Raw genomic sequence first — 20,919 nt, 5'->3', positions numbered from 1 at the left:
TAAAAATTAAATTTTTTCGCTTTTCCCATTTGATTGTACAAGCTCAGATGATGATGTTCTGGTATTTTGGGTGTTAACTGGCTTACAGCCGAAGCAGCAAGACATGACAAACAGTCTGCTGACAACTAAGTATATTACTGACAGTGTGTCACTGCGCTAAGGTTCTATGGCCTTCAAGAATCCATCACAGTTCAAGCGCCTTTGAAAAACATGGAGTGGCAATTTAGAGAAAGCTTGAGCAAAGAAGCAACAAAAGATTCACCATGTCAAAGATAATGAAAATGTGAGTTGCACAATTACACTTCTCAACTGGTCATTGCACATAACTTTATCTATTCAATTCCTACTACTTAATCACATTTCCACTATATTCCTACCTGTACTAGTCACACATAATTGTGCTCATTAGCATAGCTCTTTCGGCAACTCGGCATTGACCTTATCCTAGCTTATCCTTCAACTGTCACAGTCGGTCACGATCACATGACATTTGATGGAACTGTTTGAGGTCTACCTTACACGGTAACTCTCCGCTGGACCCAAATCTTCAAATATCGAGAATAAAACTGACAGGCATTGTACTTTCGACATCAGGCTATCCAACGGTGAAAGAATTTTTATTTTGGCCCAGACATTGAGGAGCTGTTGTTGTTGCAAAAAAAAAACGCGAACTCTGGTAACCATCTAGTACTCCAAGGTTCATTTTCGGCTTTTGGTTTTAGATGATGGAATCTTGACACCAACCTCCAAGTCGGTCCAGCCCTCCAGCATGAATATGTCAATGATTTGCACTCTGCAGCCCTTTCCCTTGATGGAAAAGTGCTAGTCACTGGTTGCAAGAACTGCAACGCACATGCATGGGACTAGTTGGCCTAAAAGACTTACTGTCTATTGGTACCAATCTTGTGCCACTGAGTGTCGACATATCACCCGCCCGCTCTTTCTCACTGACAATGTCTGCCGATAGGCACCAAAAGACAAACTCAAACAGAAGGCATCTCAAGATGATTCAGCAGTTAAGCATACACCCCGCTCTTCGCTCGATGGCAAGTCGTTTTTGGAAGTACGTGCCATGTTTACAAATCTTCTCATTCATCATAACAGTATCATTCTAGGCTGACGCTACACGTTGTCATGACTAGTTTGATGGTTTCAATGGGCTTTCACCGACATTTTTCTGCCAGCATGGAAGCCGACGTTAATGTGCGTAATTAGCATTTTTATTGTTTAGTTCTTATCTAGACTTCTACCTCTGCTCTCAGTCCTCAAGGGGTGCACACCCCCCATTCCTCTGTCAAAGCGCTCCTCTCTCGCCTTTCTTCACTCATCCACCGTGTTCGACCCGAAGTAGTAGTGACGCGACAGACCCTTCGCAACCCTCAAGGCCTTCGGCATTCCATCTATATGCACTCCTTGTACGCCTTTCTTCACTCCTTCGTCGCTTTCGACCCCAACATGTTGCACCAGACGAACTCCAGCAACTCTCCACACCTTTGCGGTCACATTTGCGTGTGCTACCGTCTACTCTTTCCTCATTCCTGCCTCGATCTCGACTCGGCGCTGACGAAGAAGCCGAACCTCATCTCACAACCCCTTTTAGTTCGCGACTCTCACAACGCCCAAAGCAGTCCTCGTGTTGTCGAAGTGGCTGCAGTGCGGGACAAGAAGGTATATCTCTCCTGAGTACCTTTACCCTCGCCGTGCTTTAATGATTTCTGTCCAGCCTTTGGTTGTTGCTCGGAGCCAAACTTTATGAAAGCAAAACTGAGCAACAAACACGGTTGCACGGCCAAGCCCAGCAGTCGTCATTTACAGACTCAGCCTGCCTATGCCTCGACATCCGCGACATCTTCTGCTCCAGGTACAACACCCACACAACCACCATCCATTCCCTGGTAGGCTCTGATCGTACTATTTCTCTGCTGTGCATCTCCACCACAAACTCGTGGTCATCGATACAGTTAGAGCTAGCATTGCAGCATATGCACAACTATATCTTTGCTTCCAGTGATTTTGTTATGCCTTTCGGTACATCATTAATCTTGTTTCCTAGTCGCGAGATGTCGGCCAGCTGTGCTCACTTTTTCGCTCTCAACCCCGCACCAACGATGAACTCGAACTCTCACAACAGACAATGCATCCTTGTGTTGTCGAAGTACCTGCCACGCGCATTATGGGTGTCCATTGACATAAGTAACATTGATTCAGCACGATGAGAAGATATGCATGACTCGGGATGCATGACATAATTAAATAACAAGAATCATTTTCATGCCTTTAATAGTTAACATCCTGCTGAATGAGCTCAATAGCTTTCGCAGAGCGAGGCTTGATAGAGCACTTGAAGGGTTCGGGGTGACTGAGAGTACGTCTATTCAAACAAGCACTACGAACGCGATAGGATGCGCAACATACCTGACCAAGCCTGATGAGAAGTCAACCTCGGGGGTTTGCTCAACGCCGTTCTCGACGATCTTGGAAATATCGAACACGGCGAGCGACATCACAGCAGATATCCAGATGGAAGCGTCAGCAAGGTGGATACCTGCACATCAAAAGCAAGCAAACATCACGATACTGTTTTCTTGAGAGTACTTCTGTGAGTGGACATACCTGGGCAGATCCTGCGGAGCAGAAAGTTAGCATTCCACTCAAAATTAACTCCATGCGTACCGTCTACCAAAGCCAAAGCTAATCGTACGAGGCTCGCGCTCGGGACCCCTTCCATCATTATCTAAGAAACGTTCAGGGTTGAATTGGGAGGGATTAGCATATGTCTGCGGGTCATTGAGCATGGACCTGGCATGGAATTCTATCATGTCGAATATACATAAATGCGAGCACTAACCAGATGTTAGGCATGATCATAGATCCTTTCGGAATGTAGTACCCATCATAGATATCGTCCTCAGAGACGCAGTGGACGATACCTGTCTTTAGGTGATTGGTACTGCTCTGCAATGAAAATAACACAATAAACGCATACCTGTAGGGGCGACAACATTCCAGCGCAGTGATTCCTTCACAAGGGCCTCAATGTAGGGGAGGGAGTCGCGGTCTGCGAAGGAGGGAAGACGATCAGTGCCAACAACAGCATCTATTTCAGCCTGAGCCTTCTTCTGCACATCAGGGTACAGTGTCATCGCCAGGAAAATCGAATAAATTGTAGAAACTGTCTGTGGAAACAGATGTTAGTTTGAAAATATGCTGATTAGTCTGGGAGGAGCTAACCGTGTCGGCACCACCGGCGTATAGGGATAGAGCAGACCATTTCACCATGTGATCCTCCTCCGCAGACAAAGTACGACCTTTCAACAGATTCGAGATGTAAGACATTGGGGCAATTCCGGCACCCTGTAGTATGTTCAACCCGTGATCATCAAATTGTAGATGATGATATTACTATCTGATCCTTGGCGAATTTGTATGGTGCATCAACAGTCTCTTTGAGGGTCTGGCGCCATTCACGGGCCAGGGACTTGAATCCAGCACCAGGAAACCACTCGGGAACATTGGCCACTAGAGATATTCAGCTCACCGCAAATGTCAGAACGCTGCAGTCTTACACCATGGCATGATGTTAACCATAAAGGCACTAGGATCGTTAGCCTGCGAGAATTGGTGCATTGCACGGCCTACAAGATCGACGAAAGGATCATTGTTATCCTTCACTTCATATCCATAAGAGATTCGCAGAATGATAGCGCCAGCAGTGCTGGAAAAAAAATCAAGACCTCATTCGTGCAATGACAAATACTACATACTGTCGGATATGTGCGTCCAGTTGCTCAGGTTGTGCAAACACGCGCTTCAGAAATCGGCGAACCTCGATCTCCTCACTTGGTTCGTAGACATTCACAGCAGTGCGACTGCCAATGACGCGGTGGATGTTCTTGCGGTAATAGCGAAAACGGTCACCATAAGAGAGAAAAGCCAAACCGTCCTTCCAGCCAACAAGTTCACCACCCATTGCAAAAACTGGACGGTCAGAGTAGATAGAGCTTTTTTTGTCTAGCAATTCCATCGCTGCCTTGACAGAATTCAGTACAATGATGTGCCGACCCGGAACTTTGACATGCAAGATGTCACCTGTACAGCATGTGATTAAAATAAATCGTGCTGAGAAACATGAGGCACTCGCCATATTTTTTGCCCCACTTTGCCAAGGTGAGCCAGGCCTTGTTGTGAGGTATGTCTGCGATGTTCCCAACGAGAGGCCACCCCGGAGGTCCAGGGGGATATGGTGCGGGGTTCTTCTTGCCGGATAACTGCTTGACCAGATAGACTGCGGCGCTAGCCAGACATAGGTCCAGCCAAGTAACACTGGTGAATATGAGCATGCGGATAGCTGAGGAAGAGTAAGAGATCGTATAGTGAGCGATGAGATATTAGTAAGAGTGCTCTCCTGAACATTATATGCGTGGGCAGCCAGACTGCCTGTGATAGTCAGATAATGAATACAAGTCCGGATCTTCACCCAGAAATGAGGCAATCCAAAGTTTAAAGTGGACGTAGTTGTTTGGCGTGGTAATCGAGGACCCTAGAATGTTCATGCAGAATTTAGTGAGGGAAGATACGATGTACTAATCGTAGGCTACGGGCCTCACGGCCAATAGCATTAATAACAAGACACTGAGATCTGAGATGATGTGAGTTGTGGAGAACTTGTATTTAGAGCTTACCAGCAAATCTGCGTCGGAGCTCCATATAGAGCTAACCCATGTGAAGTCAGGCTGCAGTCACTGGGCATGGTCGGCACGGCACACGCCGAGCGGCTTGAACGTTCAGGAATCGGCACCTCTCCCTCAGTTCTAGTGTATTCAGTACAGGAATTCTAGGTCCTCTCCTCTGTCAATTTCTGTCTCGGCGCTTAACCTCTGCATGACTCTGAAGGATCTTTTGTGTATACATATATCGTTTGAAGGAGCTCAGAGTGATTAATATAATTACAAGATATATGGAGGCTCACCAGAGTTCAAAGGTAGAATACAGAGTAATAGTTTGCATCCAGCTCAGTCAGACATCAGGGCACAACAAATGATATGTAAGTAGGTATGCAGGTATCGCCCAATAGCAAGCAAGCAAAACAAACACATACGAAAAGACAGCACGTCTCGATAGATATACTAATAGATATCCCTTGAATCTGGGTCCGTTGCCGGAGGTATCACAACAGTCGGTTCTGGTCTAGTGCTTCTAGCGCCGCATTCGTCCTCACGTGAAGTGCGTTCTGCAATAATAAGAGCGTAAGAGTTAGTCATACTTGTTCGCTCCTGTCTGCAAAACGTATTTCGCACCTCTAAACTGTATTTACCCTGGAAAGGTGACATCCATTAGCGACATGATTGAACGGCATCATCGACGAAACGTATACGTCATTGTCAACGTACCTTTCGTCCCGCAGCATTTACCTCAAGCGGCTTTCCCGACAGAACAAGATCGAACTGCATCCTTGCACCATCCTTATTGCCGGTTCGCGCTAGCAGCCTCCCGTACTCGAAATCTATGAGAAAAGAGTCGGCAAACTCTCAACGAATGACAAAACAAAAGCGACGCACGTGCGTAATACACAATATAATGGTCCAACTCGATGTCAGGTCCGTGCTCAAAGACAGCGCGGAACGCGCGCTCCGAGCATGTACGCGCGTTCTCCGGTGAGAAAGGAATATTTTCATCAGGCTCGAGATCAGCGTCCGGGTCCTGCAACAAGAGGGACATGTGTCAGCGGGGCTAGACTGATCTCCCGAACAGGCTGATGCAAACGTAAAAGTCGGCGCTAAAAAAAGTAAACGCACCGGATACGCAACAAATCGCCAACACACGCCCTCCAAGAAACGCGCAAGACAGACATCATCCCAATACCCACTCCGCGATTCCACCTTCTTGTCTTTGCCTTTCTTGGCCTCACCTGCCTTGGCACCGCCCTGACTCCTTCCAGACCCAGATGAAACCAAATCTTCGCTCCCAGACGAAAGCTCTAAACCCAGCTCCCTCAAAGCATCACCAACAGCAGGAATCATCTGCCTCGCAATAACCTCCCTGGGAGCATGCGCAATCGCATGGAATACATAGGCTAGCTCTAGGGCTGGGAGAAGAAGTCTGTCGGATTGAGCTAGGTATTTACGAGCTTTGCGTGCGACAAATTTCTGTGTATTTGGTTAGCGTTAGGTTGTTTTTTGGTGAGGTTTTGGGGTGGATGGCGAGATGTAAGAGATGTGAATATATGAGAAAAAAGGTGGGGAAAATGTACCTCGACAGGAATGCTCTTCCCCGCGATTTTCTGCCTCAGCCCCTGGACGCGCTCCATGAGTTTCTTCGCTTCTGCGTGCTCGCCAAGCGTGGCTAAGCACGCTGCTTCGCCGTACGTGTATGTCGCTTTAGACCACTAAGTGCATCGAGGTGGCGATAAAGGAGGGATGAGAGGAAAATGAACACGGAAACGAAAGAGAACAAATAGAAACCCACTGTAGCCTCGCCTCCAAGTTTTCCCCACCATGATCTACTTTCCGCGACTCTACATAAGACCAGCATCAGTATCGCGCATATACCCATCACCCGTCTTGCACCACCCTGTACTACACCCCCGCAACAACATACAAAAACACGAACCTCCAAAGCCCCAAACAAGCAACCGCACTCTCCCACCATGAAATATGGTGTAAATTCCGATACTGTGTTTGAGCTTGGGCAGCGCGTACGTAGTAGGTGAGGGCTTTTGAGGGTTGGGAACGGACGAGGGCGAGGCGGCCTGCGCCAAAGAGGAAGAAGACGCCTGTTCGATGTTGGTAGGGGATTGAAGAGGGTGTCGGAGTATCGGGTGGTGAAGGGGGGAATAGAAAGGGAGGGAGAGAGAAAACACAACCACCCATCAGAACACAAAACCTCTCAAAACAGAACACACACCATTTGGATATCTCTTCAGATTCCACTCCAATATTTTCGCAGCCTTGCGCACGTCGACGCCTTCGAACGTAAATGCCGAGAGGACGAGGTGGAAGATGAGTAGTGACATATCGCAGATCGCACGTCGGACGCCTTCTGCTTCTGTGAGTGAGTGTATTAGTACTTCTTGCTCACAATTCCAAAACACGATCAGGGACCGGAATCACTCACCCCTCTCGACCACTTTCCCATTCGCACTCCATCCCCCAGCCCTCTCCAACAATTCCAACCCAAACTTTCTATCGCCCTTATATCCAAATAACTCCACCAGCGCGAGGAGTTTTCCTGGCATCATACTGAGCACGAGATGGGACATGCCGAGACCTAGGTATACGCCAGAGCGGAAATGAGGGTCTATGGATGGGGAGGGGAGGTATGGGTGTGTGGGGTATTCTGGTGAGTTGGATGGTGGGGATGTGAGGTCTTGTGTAGATGCATGTTTGGGGGAAGGGAGAGGTGAATGTGCGACGGAGGATGAGTTAGCGCTTGCAAAGCTCGTGGTGCTTGATTGTGGTGGCGTCTCTTCGACATTTGCTTCTGTTTCTGGTGTGGGATTGGGTGTTGAGATAGCAGCTAGTAGTTCGGGGTGGGCGAGACCGTATGCCGCGTCGACTGTCTCGATCCATTTACCGAGTTGACGATATATGGAGATAGTGGTACGCATGTTGAGTCTGGGCATTTTGCGGTACTTAGGTATTAGCGAGAAAAAAGGGGTGAAGGACGGAGTACATACACTTCCCGAATAAACGCCAACCAATCGCCTGAATAGACTATCCCAAGAAGACTCTATTGCAGCATCAGCTAGCCCCCCAAAAACGCGTACACCACCCAAAACACACGGTCTTGCTAGCCGACGCACCTTTTGATAGAGACTCTCTGCATAGACGAGTTCCGCATGACGCTCTACGGGAGTCATACCTGCGATCCATTCTGTACCGCTAGTACTGAGTGAGGGAACGATGTAGCCTGCAAGACGACCTGCGAAGCTGCCAGGGCGTTTGCGATGTGCAGAAGCGATAGCTATACCGCGCTTGGTGTGGTTGATAGCGGCCAAGAGATCCTAAAGTCCAAATTACGAATTAGCGTTGTATGAGTACTAGCAGCAGCAAAACACGTGAACCTTATCCTCAAAAGACATAAGACCCTTCACACATTGAATAAGCCCAAATCCAGTTGCGAAGTACAATCTCTGTCTGCATTGATCTCAGCTTCCGTTGTGAAAGCGATGAAGACAGATATGCGTACTTTTCAGGGATCGCTTTGCTCGCAAAATTCTTCGCTTTCGTGCATGCGAGATTGAAGGAACTCATGAAGGGCCCAGTGAAGACCTGGGATGTCATCAAGAGCGTTTGTAGGGTCGTAGGGATTTTTTACGGGTGGGGGTGAGTTGGACATAGTGGTGAGAGCTTGCTGCGTAGAGGCGTTACAGTCCTAGGTGTCCCAGGGAGGCTGTTTTCGGATATGAACGCGTGAGCAACTACGACGGCGTCGACGATGCCGATGATAACGACGACAGTGACAACGAGCAGCACGATGACGATGGGACTAGAGCAGACACGGATTCTTCATGTGTCAATCTTTAATACATCAAAAGCTTGGTAAACATAACACCGCGACTGAGCCAGTCGACCTTGTGAAACACAAGTACAAATCGGGCATGCTGAGCAATACCGGGACGCCTTGGTCTTTTGTTTGATCACCACTAGCTTAGTACCATGGTGCGCCGGATTCCCACTCAAAGTTAGGTGCGGCAATGCTGACCCCACCAGGCAGTCTGCGGCGCGCGCATCCCTATACTAGTGCCTCCGAGTCGCATGATCGACCAGCTCACAGTTCACAATGTCGGTCCGAGTCGCCGATGATGATCCAGAGATATTTCTGATGCTATTACATCAGTCAGTCATGGGTACCACTCTGGGTCTAGACAAGCCGACACCCTTCACTCGGGCTTTCGACGAATCGTGACCCAGTGAAAAATCCTTCCGCGTTTCCGACACAATCTCTTCAAGTACGATGTTCGACAGGTCCGACAACGAAGGTTGTATGTTATCGTCCCGACGCCCAAATGTGCAAGTATCCGAAGCAAGCGCAACTTCAAGCGTACTTCGTCAGGGACCGGTTCGAGCACGACTACTACCATATGTTGCCCGTCATTTCTAGCTTCTCAGTTTTGAACCTCCCTTCTCTTACAATATTCTTGATTAACGCCGACTTTTGCCACACCTTCACTCCAATTGCGAGTTAAAGTGAAACCAGGCCCTTTTTCCGATCATGCGAGTGGCGTCGATGTGCAGAAGTAAATTCTGGCCTTTGTGAATGTGGCAGTTGTCCGTGGACTGTCGACCCTCAAACTTCATTGCTCAGAACTTATCGCGAACGTCGTTCTAGATGAAAGACAGCGGAGAAGCGCGACCAGGAGGGGACAACGACGAACGAGCTGGAGCCGGTTTTCACTAAGCCCCACTGTCTTGTACCTTTCTTCGCGAGGCCTCTACTAGCACGTGAGTCATTCTCGCCTAGTTTTTCTACATATGGTATTAAACAATATCATGAACGATATAGACCGGATGCTCGGGCTTTCATTTCTTTGGGGTGACGTGGCCGACGATGAAGCGAGTGCAGATATATACATACATGGCAGGTTTTGATTCTGGGGCTCCAATATATTCATCCTAAACCATTCGCTGTGAAGTTCTGCCGTCCAGGCGCAACCAATCTGCCAAAGCAGTAGAACTCGCAAGTATTGCTCACAATAATATTTTCAGAGTATGGAAGCAAGCCCCATCTGCCCAGCAGTTCAGGTCCGTATCACTTCGCATAAATCATGCATTTCTCCTTCCATGTCATCGTTACTGCCTTGGCAGCATGTATGTCTGTCGCTGCACAGACCGACTCAGGCGCCAGCAAGTCCTCATCAACGACCTGCAACAGCAACAATGCATGCTGCACTGATCGCTGTGTTGCGATAATTGTGACTATGAGTAATTTATTTCGCACCCGGCCCTTGCACCTTGCGATGTCAACAGCATGGCACTCAACCACGCTGCTACTGAGGTTGCTTACCGATGAGCAGGCAACTTGTCCATAAGCACATCTGGACAGTGAGTCGTGTTTCTGTTTCTGTTTTCGCATTGGTTCTGTGCTGACGGCACAATACATAGTTCGTTGCTGACCTTGTCAATGTAGTTGTTCCTGCAATCTAGAGAATTCTTCTGCTGAATAGGAGATGTATGCACCTTTGAATTTGTGATTTGAATACTCAATACTAACTTAATTGAAAATACGTAAAAAGCGACTTCAATGTTCATTCGACATCGTCTCTCAAACCCGCCACTACCAACATAATCATTTACGCGGTTTAATACGTGTGTTGTTCATCACTTTCATCACTAGACACTAAATGCTCAATTTCTTATAGCTATTCGCCCCCTGCTGCTCATGTTTTCGAGTGTCTCGGGATCTGAAAATTCATAGTTCATTTACTGTTCAAGTTCAGCAACTATAACACCTCGCTCACAGTAACGGCACGACAATTTGAAGACAACTAGTAGTACGAGTCGTGCGTGTCATACAGAGTTGGCAGTCGACCAAGGGCCTTCTGTATGCAGCCCTGCCGAATCATAGCATATTCTACTATGCATGCCTAACTTACATATGCATAGGCGTCCGTGCTTATCTTTTCCGTGCTTATCGGCCATGATTAACTTTTCGAAAGCTCTCGATTCTCGACCGTGAACGTCCTTGTGCCAAAGCTACACGACTATGTGCATACATAGTCCTCTTCAGCATGATGATTGAATCATTGATACTGCGCACACCCAGTTCGTGTCCTCCTTCCTCCCCGTCGAAGGGTATGTCATCTCTAACTTATGTCCTACTAACAACACCCCCAAACACACATATATATATAGTTTGAAGGTCTTAATCCTTGCAATCCGCGCCACGTGCATGCACCTCTATCTCTGGCACGTAGACCGGCGCGCGAACGGCTCTGAGGTATTGTCATTGTGAGTATTCAAACGTTCCAATGATTATGATCAAGGATAACTTGTGGACGACGACGACGGCAACTTCTCTGCGGAAACCCTCACTTTCGTACATGCGAGATCTAAGAAAGTGGTGGAGGGCCCAGCGGAACCTGGGATGTTGTGCGGGGCGTTTGTACGGTCATAGTAGGGACTCTTTACAGATAGGGATGGGTTGGATTGTTGGACGTGGCGGTGCGGAGGTTTGCTTCTACGGGCGTCTAGGGATATATATGTAGCTATGCAAGTGGGACTTTAAACGCGCTTCTCCTGTGTGATTCCGAGTGCACAGCCCATGTTGCAGTGCTTGCCACTCACGGCGGAGTTGATGTCACAATGTATGCCCGACGCGGTCATGTGTTCGGCGGATTCCGACTTTCGAAATTCCAAATCTTGTAACCGCAACTTGGCAAGTCACTATCCTGTGCACAACGGTCCACATCAACCTGTATTGCCGCGCATCCAGAACTTAGAAACCATGTCACGGTCAGACCAGCAGTCGATTCAACATTAGAGGGATCCATTTGATAACCTACGCGGTATTTCTAACAACATGCTCAGCTACTCGTAACTTGAACGTTCTGCATCAATAAGCACCTAATTCACCGCATACAAAACAGTTCTCCGTTTTCTCCGGTGTCACGGTGCGCGCAGTATCGCCGAAGATGTCCTTGAACTCCGGAGGCTCCAATGCATGCCAGCTCTAGTAAGAGATGCCTCCGATTTGGACAATAGGAGCTGGGGGGGGGGACTTGGCGGCTTATCACGACATCCGTTGTACGTATCTTTTTGACTCATTTCGACTTCTTGATGTGCATGTTTTCATTAACGGTCGTCTTTTATTACCCGAACGTTTCAGCCTTTCTAATAACCTTCTCCAGCTTACAGTGATATATCTTTCGAACCAGGCCTGAGTTCTTTTCTGCTAGTTCTTTGTATGAGCCTATGCAAGTTCTCATAGAGGTTTGAAAGTGGCGCTGGCTTTTCCAATGCGTGTTTTAAGGGCTTGCACGAATTCCAAGGTGATTGATCTAACCATATATAGTAGATGTGGTTTGCGCTTCTGAACAGTGCCACCCTGGCTAGCTCCGAGTCATGCATAAGAGATAACAAGGTGCATGCTGTGGATGCAAATCCCATCTTTCTAACTTACCTCTCCGACGAATGTAGATGGATTATTCGGCTGAGGACATCGCAGCAGCCAGGATTCTGCAGTACTTGGCAGTTCGTCGATTCCTTAACATGATCGCGAGATGATAGCTGATATACCATGGGTGGCCACTAGTACATATGCAGTGCGTTGCTGTCTGAATACCTTATTCCTGACTCTGACGTGACGGCTCAGCGGCACTCATTGCATTCTGGGTACGCTTGTCCTGATCTAGTCTTGTCCATCCTCAAACCTGTTAATCCAGTCCTATGATTATATATGTTCGCTTCACGATGAGGTACGTAATGTGTGGTATGCCTCGCTTTAAATATTGAAAATATACTTTTCGAAGTGGACATTCCTGCTTCGGTCACGCTGGACCAAGGTAAAATGCCTCTATATCATTGCACGATACGTGCCCTTTTTCCTTATTGCTGCAGACATATGTCGTGCGTTCGTTCCCAGCACCCATCACCGATACTGAACTGACATACTATGTTTCAGTGACCTTGACCCCGAATGAGGACCCAAAGGTTTGTAAATGTGCAGTTAGGATTCCACTAATGACGACACTTACTGCGTGCCTGGCCAGACATGCAAGATGTTCATCAATATCTACTCATGTACGTGTATGGTACATGCTACATACACGTTCTTACGAGCGTTACTTTCCACTCATAGGTTTTGCAGTGATATCACTCACTTGCTCTGAATGTATTTCTCCTTCCTCGCGACACAAATGTGCTCCTGATCTAACTCATTCAGGCTTTTTTGTACTCAGAACATATGCACTCTGGAGTGGCAATAGAATCGTACTCGTAGCCATGCTGTCGACTTTTTTTGTGAGTTTCGTGCCCTGAGCACACTCAAGTCCATGATCGTTGACTCCGCCAGGCTATCATTGTATCATTCACCGCTATTTGGTTTAGGGCTGTTGCCACTTCCCGATATTGTTCGTGCTCTCTCCTTCCCCAATCACTGTTTGCACATATTCATTCCACTCTCACAGTTTCGACTAGCGAGATCTCAGGCATCCCAGGCATCGTAGGCTGCTACCGGACTTCGAGCAATGTCAAATTATACCTGCCGTTCATTCTCTTGTTCGTGTTTCAACTGGGTACATGTCGCCGGGAACCGAGATACATTATAAGCACGCACTGACTGATGCTCTCCCCAGGACTAGTCTCCCTTACACTCATACGTGCTATGCGGAACTGGCAGTCGACCAGATACTCTCTCTATGCTACCCTAGTGAAGCATAATATATTCTACTATGCATGCGGTCTGCGTAAGTCATTTGTGTCCATGCTCATCGGTGATAATCATTGTCCGAAAAGTTTTCTCGGCCTTGAACTTCCTTGTGCCAGTAATATTTCCCGATGTGCGTAAACCTGCAATTACTTTTCAATGTAATGGAATCACCGATGTTTTACACTCCTAGTCCCCATACCACTCCTTCCTTGAAGAGTATGCACTTCATTTTCTGTTGTGGTGTTTTACTGACAATACCTCAAATATATACAGTTTCGAGGTCTTTATACTTTCAATCCTCGCCACGCGGATGCACCTCCATCTCTGGCATATTGACAATAATACGCACGATGTTTTCGTGTCCATTCCCATGTCTCCCATATCACCCATGTCACTAGTGTAACGTCTTATCGCGTGACTTGTTCGGTGTTGGTTGCAGAGTGAGGTTTGGACTTAACGCGATCAATACCCCGATATTGCAGAGCCCACACTGCAAATCTGTTTATAGATAGTTCATGAATTTAATACAATACTTTAACACATGTACGTGTGTAGGAATCTATCATCTGAAATGGATATAGTATGTGCGCAACATTGGGTTTCTGTGGGGAGGGTACATCAGCTACCTCCACTGCAATGTCATGATGGATGGTTTGCTGAGACAGCGCAAGATCTATCAACGAGGTGGTCATCCTTTTGCAGTAACTCCTTCAGAGCCGAATATCTTGCCTCCGTCGGCGTGTGGGGCGCTCGAAACCTAGAGAAATGGCGTATTGAAGCAGCCAGCCTTTTCCTATTAGATGACCACAGAATTGAACCATATTATCGATGCTTGGAGCTTGAAGGAGAGGATATTGGAGCAAAGAAACGACCCCAACAAGCTTGTAAACTTAGCGATTTATCAACCTTTATACGTCACGTGATATATGGTCCTTGGCGAGCGGAGGTTCAAAAATCGTTGACTTGACAAGTACACGATCCATGTCACTGCTTACCACTACATGATCATGATGCGCACCATTCAATCTCGGTATCATAGAGCTGACCCGGATGCTAAGCAAACAGATTGTTACAGGATCAATCTCCGGCGATTACCCTGAGATATGCTGGGCGACATACCATTCAACAAACAAGTGTCTGGCAGCGCGAGTCATTATCAAATACAAGAATCCTGTGAACAACGGTCAACTACCTGATATGATCATACGCGGAGAAACCCGACCGTCATGCCTGCCACTGGCCTGGGACGGTGTTGTTTTCGAGAGAAACTAGGTTCAGTGCGATGCGCACGGGAGTTTAGTGTTTGATCCAAGCCCGTAGCTATCGTGTTGGCTGAGAGGCGCGTGTCATCCAGGGTGGGCTCCAAATTGCGATGCATCAGATTTAATGAACAATGATGACTTTTTGAGTGCATGCTGTATGCCCCGGGGAGGCCTTATAGATAAGCTATGACGGCAACTCCAGGCCCTCCTGGAAGAGAGCATCTCAACAATCAAGCTCAAGATTGAGGGGGCAGTGAAATTTTGCAACTTGGCAACCTATCATGATATGTTCATTGTACGTATCCGCAATCATTTCTCGATGTGCACATTCCATCCACAGTCCCCGGTCGTATTTTATTCTCCGAGTCACGATGACGTTTACCCTCAATCTCCCGAACTCAGACCAAGTTCTTCCCTTCTTGTTTCTGGTATGAGCCTTTGTAAATACTCATGGAGAGGTCTGAAAGTGGAGATAGGTCTCTTCGGGTTGGCGGCGTCTTTTTTTCATATGTAAGTGACATTGAGAATATGTTGATTCAGCCTAACCATATATAGCAGGTATTTTGCACTCCACGTTGATGGGTGCCTGGGTTCCTATCAGCTAAGTATAAGGTGCATGCTGTAGGCAAACTCATCTTCAAGTTATCCCTCAAACGTATGTAGATGGAGTATTCGTCCGACGATATCGCAGTGGCCAGGACTTTGCGGTATTTAGCGGTTCGTCGCTTCCTTGATATGATGACATGATGATAGCTGATATACCATGGGTGGCCACTAGTACGTCTGCGGTGCGTGCTGTCTGAATACTCTCTTCCTGACTCTGATGTGACGACTCAGTGGCGTTGATTACACTTTGGGTACGTTTTTCTCGATCGCAGGCTAATCCTGTTCACCATCAAACCTGTTAATCTAGACATATGATTATATTTGTTCACTTCACGATGAGGTACGTGATGTGTGGTATGCCTCGCTTCAAATATTGAAAATATACTTTTCGAAGTGGACATTCCTCCTTCGGTCACGCTGGACCAAGGTAAAATGCCTCTATATCATTGCACGATATATACCCTTTTTCCTTATTGCTGCAGACATATGTCGTGCGTTCGTTTCCAGCACCCATCACCTGATACTGAACTGACATGCTATGTTTCAGTGACCTTCTTCCCGAATGAGACCCCCAAGGTTTGTAAACGTGCAGCAGGCTTCCACTGATGACGACACTTATTGTGTGACCGCCAGGAATGCAAGATTATCATCAATATTTACTCATGTACGTATATGGTACATGCTACACACACGTTCTTACCGAACGTGTTCTTTCTACCACAGGTTTTGCAGTGATATCACTCACTTGCTCTGAATGTATTGTTCCTTCCTCGCGACACAAGCGTGCTCCTGATCCAATTCATCCAGGCTTTTTTGTACTCAGAACATATGCGCTCTGGGGTAACAATAGAACTGTGCTCGTAGCCATGTTGTCGACCCTTTTTGTGAGTTTCATGCTCTGACCACACTCAAACTCGTGATCGCTAACTCGGTCAGGTTACCATCGCATCATTTATTGGCATTTGGTTTACCACTATCCCCACTTCTCAATATTGTTAGTGTTCTCATCTTCCTCTGCTAGTATTCGTATATATTCACTCCATTCTCATAGTTACGAGTAGCAATATTTCAGGTATCCCAGGCATCGTAGGCGGCTACCGGACCTCCAGCAGTGCCAAACTGTACCTGCCGTTTATTCTCTTACTTGTATTTCAACTAGGTACATGTCGCCGAGGACTGGCATATATCATAGACGCGCACTGACCGACTCTCCCAGCACTAGTCTCCCTCACACTCATACGTGCCATACAGGACTGGCGTTCGACCAGATACCCTCTCCACGCTGCCCTGGTGAAGCATAATATATCCTACTATGCATGTGGTCTCTGTGAGTCATGACCTACATATATTTTCGTGCTCATCAGTGATAATCGCTGTTCGGAAAGTTTTCTCGACTTTAAATGTTTTTGTGCCATTGGCATTTCCCGATGTGCGTAAATTTGCGGATATCCTTCAATATGATGGAATCATTGATATTTCACACTTGTAGTCCTCATACCATTCCTTCCTTGAAGAGTACGCACTTCATCTTCTTTGGTGGATTCCTACTGACAATACCCCCAAGTTTGGAGGTCTTTATCCTTGCGATCCTCGCCACACGAATGCATCTCTATCTCTGGCAGGTTAACAACACCGTGCACAGTTTTGGTGCCCTCGTGTCCATTCCCATGTCGGACGTGTCAGCCTGAGACCGTACGCTGTGACGTCTTATTGCGTACGCTTATTTGGTGTTGTTCGTAGGAATACGATGATCTGGGTGGCTTGGCGTGATGATCCAACTTCGACTGTTGTACTGACGAAAACGATCTGACGCGAAGGCTCCTGTGAGGTTGGGCTGAGTCCGAGTGTTAGCTCGGGCTGGACGCTGAAGGATTGAGCCGCTGGGTGGGCGGGCAAACGAACAGCGATTTGTGTGGAGCCTTGCGGAAGAACGATGGATAGATGATAAGATGAATTGATGGTGCGAAAGAATCAATGGATGTAGCGGTGGGTGGGGTGGAACGAACTAACGTATGGTATGGTATTATGAATGTGAGGGGCGAGTAAACGAGAGGATAGTAATAGATATTCTGATACGCAGATACTACGATTCGAATAGTAACGAGAAGGTAGAAAGACCAAGCGTCACGCTCAGTTGGACGCGTGGTGCTGACTCTCCGGCAAGCTCCGAATCGGCACCTTGTCATTACCTTACATAATATCACAACAAATCCTTGATCGTTTGGCACCCTAATTTAAAATCGATCGTTTACATAATTTATTGCATGAATTTGGCATGAATTGAAAACGGGTTTACTCACCGGGTTCCGGCTTGCTGAGTGTGCAATGGGCACTTGAATGTATACCAGCCGACCACCTTGTCTTTGCCTTGAACGCCAGATGATCGGCTTTTTCCTGAATGCAGGAAATCTTTCTAAAGCCTGGCTATCTCCACTTTCTGTCCACCCTGCAACTCAGCGCTCAGCCATGGCCGATGATCGTGTTCGCAATCACCTCGGATGCACCACTCTCTGGCCATTTTCATCAGTGACACTGCCCATCACAATATCCATGTGGATTGCATGGTATCAAAGTTCAAACTAGTTGTGCTCAAGATGATGGCGTTGTCAGTCAGATATCCACAGCTTGCCGCAACGAAACATGTTCGCCTGCTGAGCAATACTCACCAAGTTTGGGTCCAATAGATGCAAATTCCTGTTCCAGCATTTTGACGAGGCGCAAGATATGATGATCGCCAGACAGTCTGTATTTGAGGACGCCATGGAGATAATCAAGAAGGGCTGTGCGAAAGCGCTCTTGAACGGAATTGTGAATATCTCTTCTAGGGTTGCAATAGCGGTACCACAACTTCCTCTGAATTTGTGTTTAACTCGGAGTCCGCCTCAGCGACAGGGCAATCTTTCTCGTGAATTCCTGTCAGTACGGTATATCTTCGTCTCATCCCTTCAACCAACCCTATCTCTATTCATGACTCGGACACGTTCTCTCTCCACGTCCTGATACTGCCTGCATCTTGTGTCATCGTCGCATGCCGACGTGGAGTAGTTTATCTCTAAAAGCCTTTCAGAGACAAGGTCGCTAAGAGCTTCAACACTGGCATTGATATCAATGATGATATTTCAAAGTTTTCCGAGGAATGCGAGTTTCCGCATCGACTTGCAAATTGCAATGCGTTGATCAGACCTATTAATAATAGATCCTAGGTGCGTCTGATTCCTTGTATGTAGTCTTACCGGGTTGTCACCGGTCACCAAGTACTGACCATACAATCCACACCCTTGTGACAGAACAGAATTTGGTTATCTAGTAGCCACATCTGATACCGGAGAACTGTTATCGAGTTGCGCCCTCAGACCCGCCTGCCACTATTTCAGCCTGCGACCATGGTCAACTCTCTTTATCATCAAGCCATGCCACAACCCGAATGCTGTCCCCGACGTCTACGCCCCCATCTTCCAGGCTAATTTGAAATAGGCAAGAGGAATGATGCGTATGAGAACTACGTTTTTTTACTTGTCGAACAAATTATTCCAGATGGTCACTGAGGGTGTATTCGGCTGATGATGCTGCAACATCCACAAGTCTGCAGGCTCTTTTTTCTCAGGTTTCGGCCCTTTGCAAGAGACATCCAGAATCAAGAACGAGATGGACATAATGACCCTTTATTTTGCTTCCTCTATCGGTCTGATGGCGTAGTTGGTTATCGCATCTGTCTAACACACAGAAGGTCGCCAGTTCGAGCCTGGCTCAGATCATTTTTTTCCCTTTGCCTTTGAAGCTTTTTACTGCACTGGCAGTCTCAAGTAACGCACATTTGACTCAAGACACAGCTAGCAGTAGCACATTCAATATTAATACATTTCCAACCTCAACGCATAATAATATATGTGAGAATAGATATCAAAAGTCCTTTCGCTACAATCTTTATATCGTTGAGACAGCCTGCATCATTCCCCCAGTATCCACACAAATTGGAGTGACAAAATCCGTTCCAAATAATGGCAGACGAATCTTGTAAAAACATCTGGTCAGAAACTTCGGTGATTTTTCTGAGAAAAATTGATCGCACCTCGCAAAAATGGCTTGAATGAATATATGAGAGAGGAGGTAGAGAATAGAACATGAACCCTTTTTGCCCAGGCTGTATCATAGGTTCATGGGGCCGAGTTTCTGGAGTAATGGGTCCTTCACTGTCAGAAAAAGAACACGTAGAACAGTGTGGTAGGGAAACCCGTGACAAAGATCGACCGCCATCATATGTGCGAAGATGTGAGGACATCCTTTCAACCCCCGCAACGTTGCCAGGCTGTCGGACTGCCGACGCAGAACTGTGGTAATCCCGCTGAGACTGGAGGACTCTATTGTCAGCGGAGGAGTCGGATGACCAGTGAGAAGCTTCAAAAAATCTGTAGGCAGCCATGTCTTGATGTGAAGAGTATGTAGTATACTCGCGAGCAGGTCCTCGTGTGTTCTCCGAGGCGTTGCAGACCTCAGCTTCGCTGGTGTAGAAGGTATCAAGTTTTATGATCTCTTCTCTGAGCCTCGGAAGGCTAATCCGTGCAGACTCTCGTATGTGAAATATTTGCTTGAGGATTTCATTGAAAGGTCTTGAAATAGGAAGGACCTCGAGAAGGAAGTTAGGGTTGTTCATATATCCCCAAAAGTTTTGATCCGAAGGCGTTGCGCTTCCCCAAGGAGCACGACCTAAGACCATGTTTACAAGGATAACACCCAACGACCAGATGTCCGAGTAAAGCGGCGAGTAATGTGGGCTCCCTGTCTCGAAATTACATTCTGAAAAGTAAAATATCAGATAAAATGACCCCCTGCGAATGCTGACCATACCAGGACTGAAGTAATCCCAACTGCCTACGTTGAATTCCCGACTGACAAGCTTTGTGGTCGACAGACCAAAATCTGCAATACGTATGCCCAATCCGGGCTCGACACAGAGAACGTTCTCTGGTTTCAAATCGCGGTGATATACGCCAGCGGAGTGACAGGCATGTACGCCATCGAGAAGCTCGATGAATACTTTCTTAATGAGCGAGACATTGCCCTCGTACGTTCGCAACTGGATGGCCGTAAAGAGGTCACCACCAGGGCAGTAATCGAGTACGAAATAGATGTATAGTCCTTCCTCGATAATTTGGTGAAGTTTGCATATCTGTGGTGATGAGGATCTGGATGCCAACCAGTGGCATGTGATCTCCCGTTTCCTCCATACGAGACCATCTGGGGAGAGTTCCATGTGTGGCAAGCACTTGATGGCATAGTATGCAGGATCACATGGGTTTGACTGAGTATCGAGAGCGCGATAAACATTTCCGGAGGCACCAAAGCCAATCAACTCGACCAACTTGAAACGACGGTCGCCTACTGACTGACCCGATAAGTCTGGGATTGGGAGCGCTTCAAGTTCCTTTTGATAGTTCATAATTGCTGATCAAGTCGTTTCAGAAGGAAGCAGTTTCAAACGAGACGAGTTGGGTTTGAGGGGTAACAGTACTTGGTTGATAAGTTGGTATCAGGCTGGATGAGTTTAGGGGAAAACAGTATGAGCCTGGTCTCATTCGGAAGTCATTCGGATGACTCATCATGTACTATCGAGTCATGTGATGTTCTCAGATGAGGTCATCTCGAGTTTAAAAAACGTTTGAACCACGCACTACAGGATTTAATG

The 20,919-nt window shown here is 47.1% G+C and overlaps 6 protein-coding genes and 1 non-coding gene across 7 annotated transcripts; 4 read left to right on the top strand and 3 right to left on the bottom strand.

Moving 5' to 3' along the window:
- The first annotated feature begins 729 nt into the window (after positions 1-729).
- EDB93DRAFT_1185373 (uncharacterized protein) lies at positions 730-1,954 on the top strand. Its single transcript, XM_041450787.1, has 5 exons — positions 730-1,063; positions 1,116-1,203; positions 1,263-1,415; positions 1,468-1,633; positions 1,760-1,954. The coding sequence occupies exons 1-5, from the start codon at positions 858-860 to the stop codon at positions 1,897-1,899; spliced, it is 753 nt and encodes a 250-aa protein (XP_041301259.1). The 5' UTR covers positions 730-857; the 3' UTR covers positions 1,900-1,954.
- Positions 1,955-2,277: 323 nt separating this feature from the next.
- On the bottom strand, positions 2,278-4,340 carry EDB93DRAFT_1243608 (cytochrome P450; the record flags this gene model as incomplete). Its single annotated transcript, XM_041452164.1, has 11 exons — positions 2,278-2,371; positions 2,416-2,545; positions 2,596-2,624; positions 2,674-2,799; positions 2,849-2,930; positions 2,987-3,176; positions 3,232-3,354; positions 3,404-3,519; positions 3,567-3,715; positions 3,765-4,089; positions 4,142-4,340. The coding sequence occupies 11 exons, from the start codon at positions 4,338-4,340 to the stop codon at positions 2,278-2,280; spliced, it is 1,563 nt and encodes a 520-aa protein (XP_041301258.1).
- An 827-nt stretch (positions 4,341-5,167) lies between these two features.
- EDB93DRAFT_1243607 (uncharacterized protein) lies at positions 5,168-8,337 on the bottom strand (the record flags this gene model as incomplete). Its single annotated transcript, XM_041452163.1, has 15 exons — positions 5,168-5,230; positions 5,298-5,315; positions 5,391-5,503; positions 5,559-5,700; positions 5,796-6,146; positions 6,251-6,385; positions 6,466-6,514; positions 6,610-6,772; positions 6,904-7,044; positions 7,114-7,296; positions 7,540-7,613; positions 7,676-7,728; positions 7,802-8,002; positions 8,063-8,135; positions 8,249-8,337. The coding sequence occupies 15 exons, from the start codon at positions 8,335-8,337 to the stop codon at positions 5,168-5,170; spliced, it is 1,848 nt and encodes a 615-aa protein (XP_041301257.1).
- Positions 8,338-12,032: 3,695 nt separating this feature from the next.
- Positions 12,033-14,240, top strand: EDB93DRAFT_179358 (uncharacterized protein). Its single transcript, XM_041455593.1, has 15 exons — positions 12,033-12,191; positions 12,253-12,262; positions 12,313-12,332; positions 12,383-12,415; positions 12,470-12,566; positions 12,622-12,650; positions 12,710-12,740; positions 12,799-12,831; positions 12,883-12,959; positions 13,012-13,069; positions 13,127-13,234; positions 13,295-13,432; positions 13,485-13,498; positions 13,559-13,584; positions 13,642-14,240. The coding sequence occupies exons 1-15, from the start codon at positions 12,138-12,140 to the stop codon at positions 13,769-13,771; spliced, it is 858 nt and encodes a 285-aa protein (XP_041301256.1). The 5' UTR covers positions 12,033-12,137; the 3' UTR covers positions 13,772-14,240.
- Positions 14,241-15,376: 1,136 nt separating this feature from the next.
- Positions 15,377-17,174, top strand: EDB93DRAFT_1268741 (uncharacterized protein; the record flags this gene model as incomplete). Its single annotated transcript, XM_041454291.1, has 14 exons — positions 15,377-15,407; positions 15,468-15,487; positions 15,544-15,576; positions 15,631-15,663; positions 15,719-15,731; positions 15,784-15,812; positions 15,870-15,900; positions 15,960-16,120; positions 16,173-16,230; positions 16,288-16,395; positions 16,453-16,563; positions 16,622-16,665; positions 16,726-16,751; positions 16,801-17,174. The coding sequence occupies 14 exons, from the start codon at positions 15,377-15,379 to the stop codon at positions 16,922-16,924; spliced, it is 822 nt and encodes a 273-aa protein (XP_041301255.1). The 3' UTR covers positions 16,925-17,174.
- A 1,743-nt stretch (positions 17,175-18,917) lies between these two features.
- EDB93DRAFT_t112 lies at positions 18,918-18,991 on the top strand. Its single transcript has one exon. It is a non-coding gene; the product is annotated as a tRNA-Val (tRNA).
- A 169-nt stretch (positions 18,992-19,160) lies between these two features.
- Positions 19,161-20,673, bottom strand: EDB93DRAFT_1256772 (serine/threonine protein kinase, negative regulator of sexual conjugation and meiosis; the record flags this gene model as incomplete). Its single annotated transcript, XM_041454004.1, has 3 exons — positions 19,161-19,247; positions 19,306-20,030; positions 20,082-20,673. The coding sequence occupies 3 exons, from the start codon at positions 20,671-20,673 to the stop codon at positions 19,161-19,163; spliced, it is 1,404 nt and encodes a 467-aa protein (XP_041301254.1).
- Between the last annotated feature and the right edge of the window lie 246 nt (positions 20,674-20,919).

Source organism: Suillus bovinus, assembly GCF_016758785.1.
Source record: "Suillus bovinus strain UH-Sbo-P2 chromosome Unknown EDB93scaffold_137, whole genome shotgun sequence".
NCBI classification, from domain to species: domain Eukaryota; kingdom Fungi; phylum Basidiomycota; class Agaricomycetes; order Boletales; family Suillaceae; genus Suillus; species Suillus bovinus.
The sequence above is the reverse complement of the archived record's forward strand: the minus strand, read 5'-3'. Positions and strand labels throughout refer to the sequence as shown.

What these genes read in the sequence shown, in the direction of transcription:
- EDB93DRAFT_179358 (XM_041455593.1), top strand. Translation starts at nt 12,138, where the DNA reads ATGGATTATTCGGCTGAGGACATCGCAGCAGCCAGGATTCTGCAGTAC. An exon ending in CCCCGAATGAGGACCCAAAG is followed by an intron (nt 12,651 to 12,709) that starts GTTTGTAAATGT and finishes GTGCCTGGCCAG; the next exon opens with ACATGCAAGATGTTCATCAA. An exon ending in ATCACTCACTTGCTCTGAAT is followed by an intron (nt 12,832 to 12,882) that starts GTATTTCTCCTT and finishes TAACTCATTCAG; the next exon opens with GCTTTTTTGTACTCAGAACA.
- EDB93DRAFT_1185373 (XM_041450787.1), top strand. Translation starts at nt 858, where the DNA reads ATGGGACTAGTTGGCCTAAAAGACTTACTGTCTATTGGTACCAATCTT. An exon ending in GCATGGAAGCCGACGTTAAT is followed by an intron (nt 1,204 to 1,262) that starts GTGCGTAATTAG and finishes CTCTGCTCTCAG; the next exon opens with TCCTCAAGGGGTGCACACCC. An exon ending in CAACGCCCAAAGCAGTCCTC is followed by an intron (nt 1,634 to 1,759) that starts GTGTTGTCGAAG and finishes ACTTTATGAAAG; the next exon opens with CAAAACTGAGCAACAAACAC.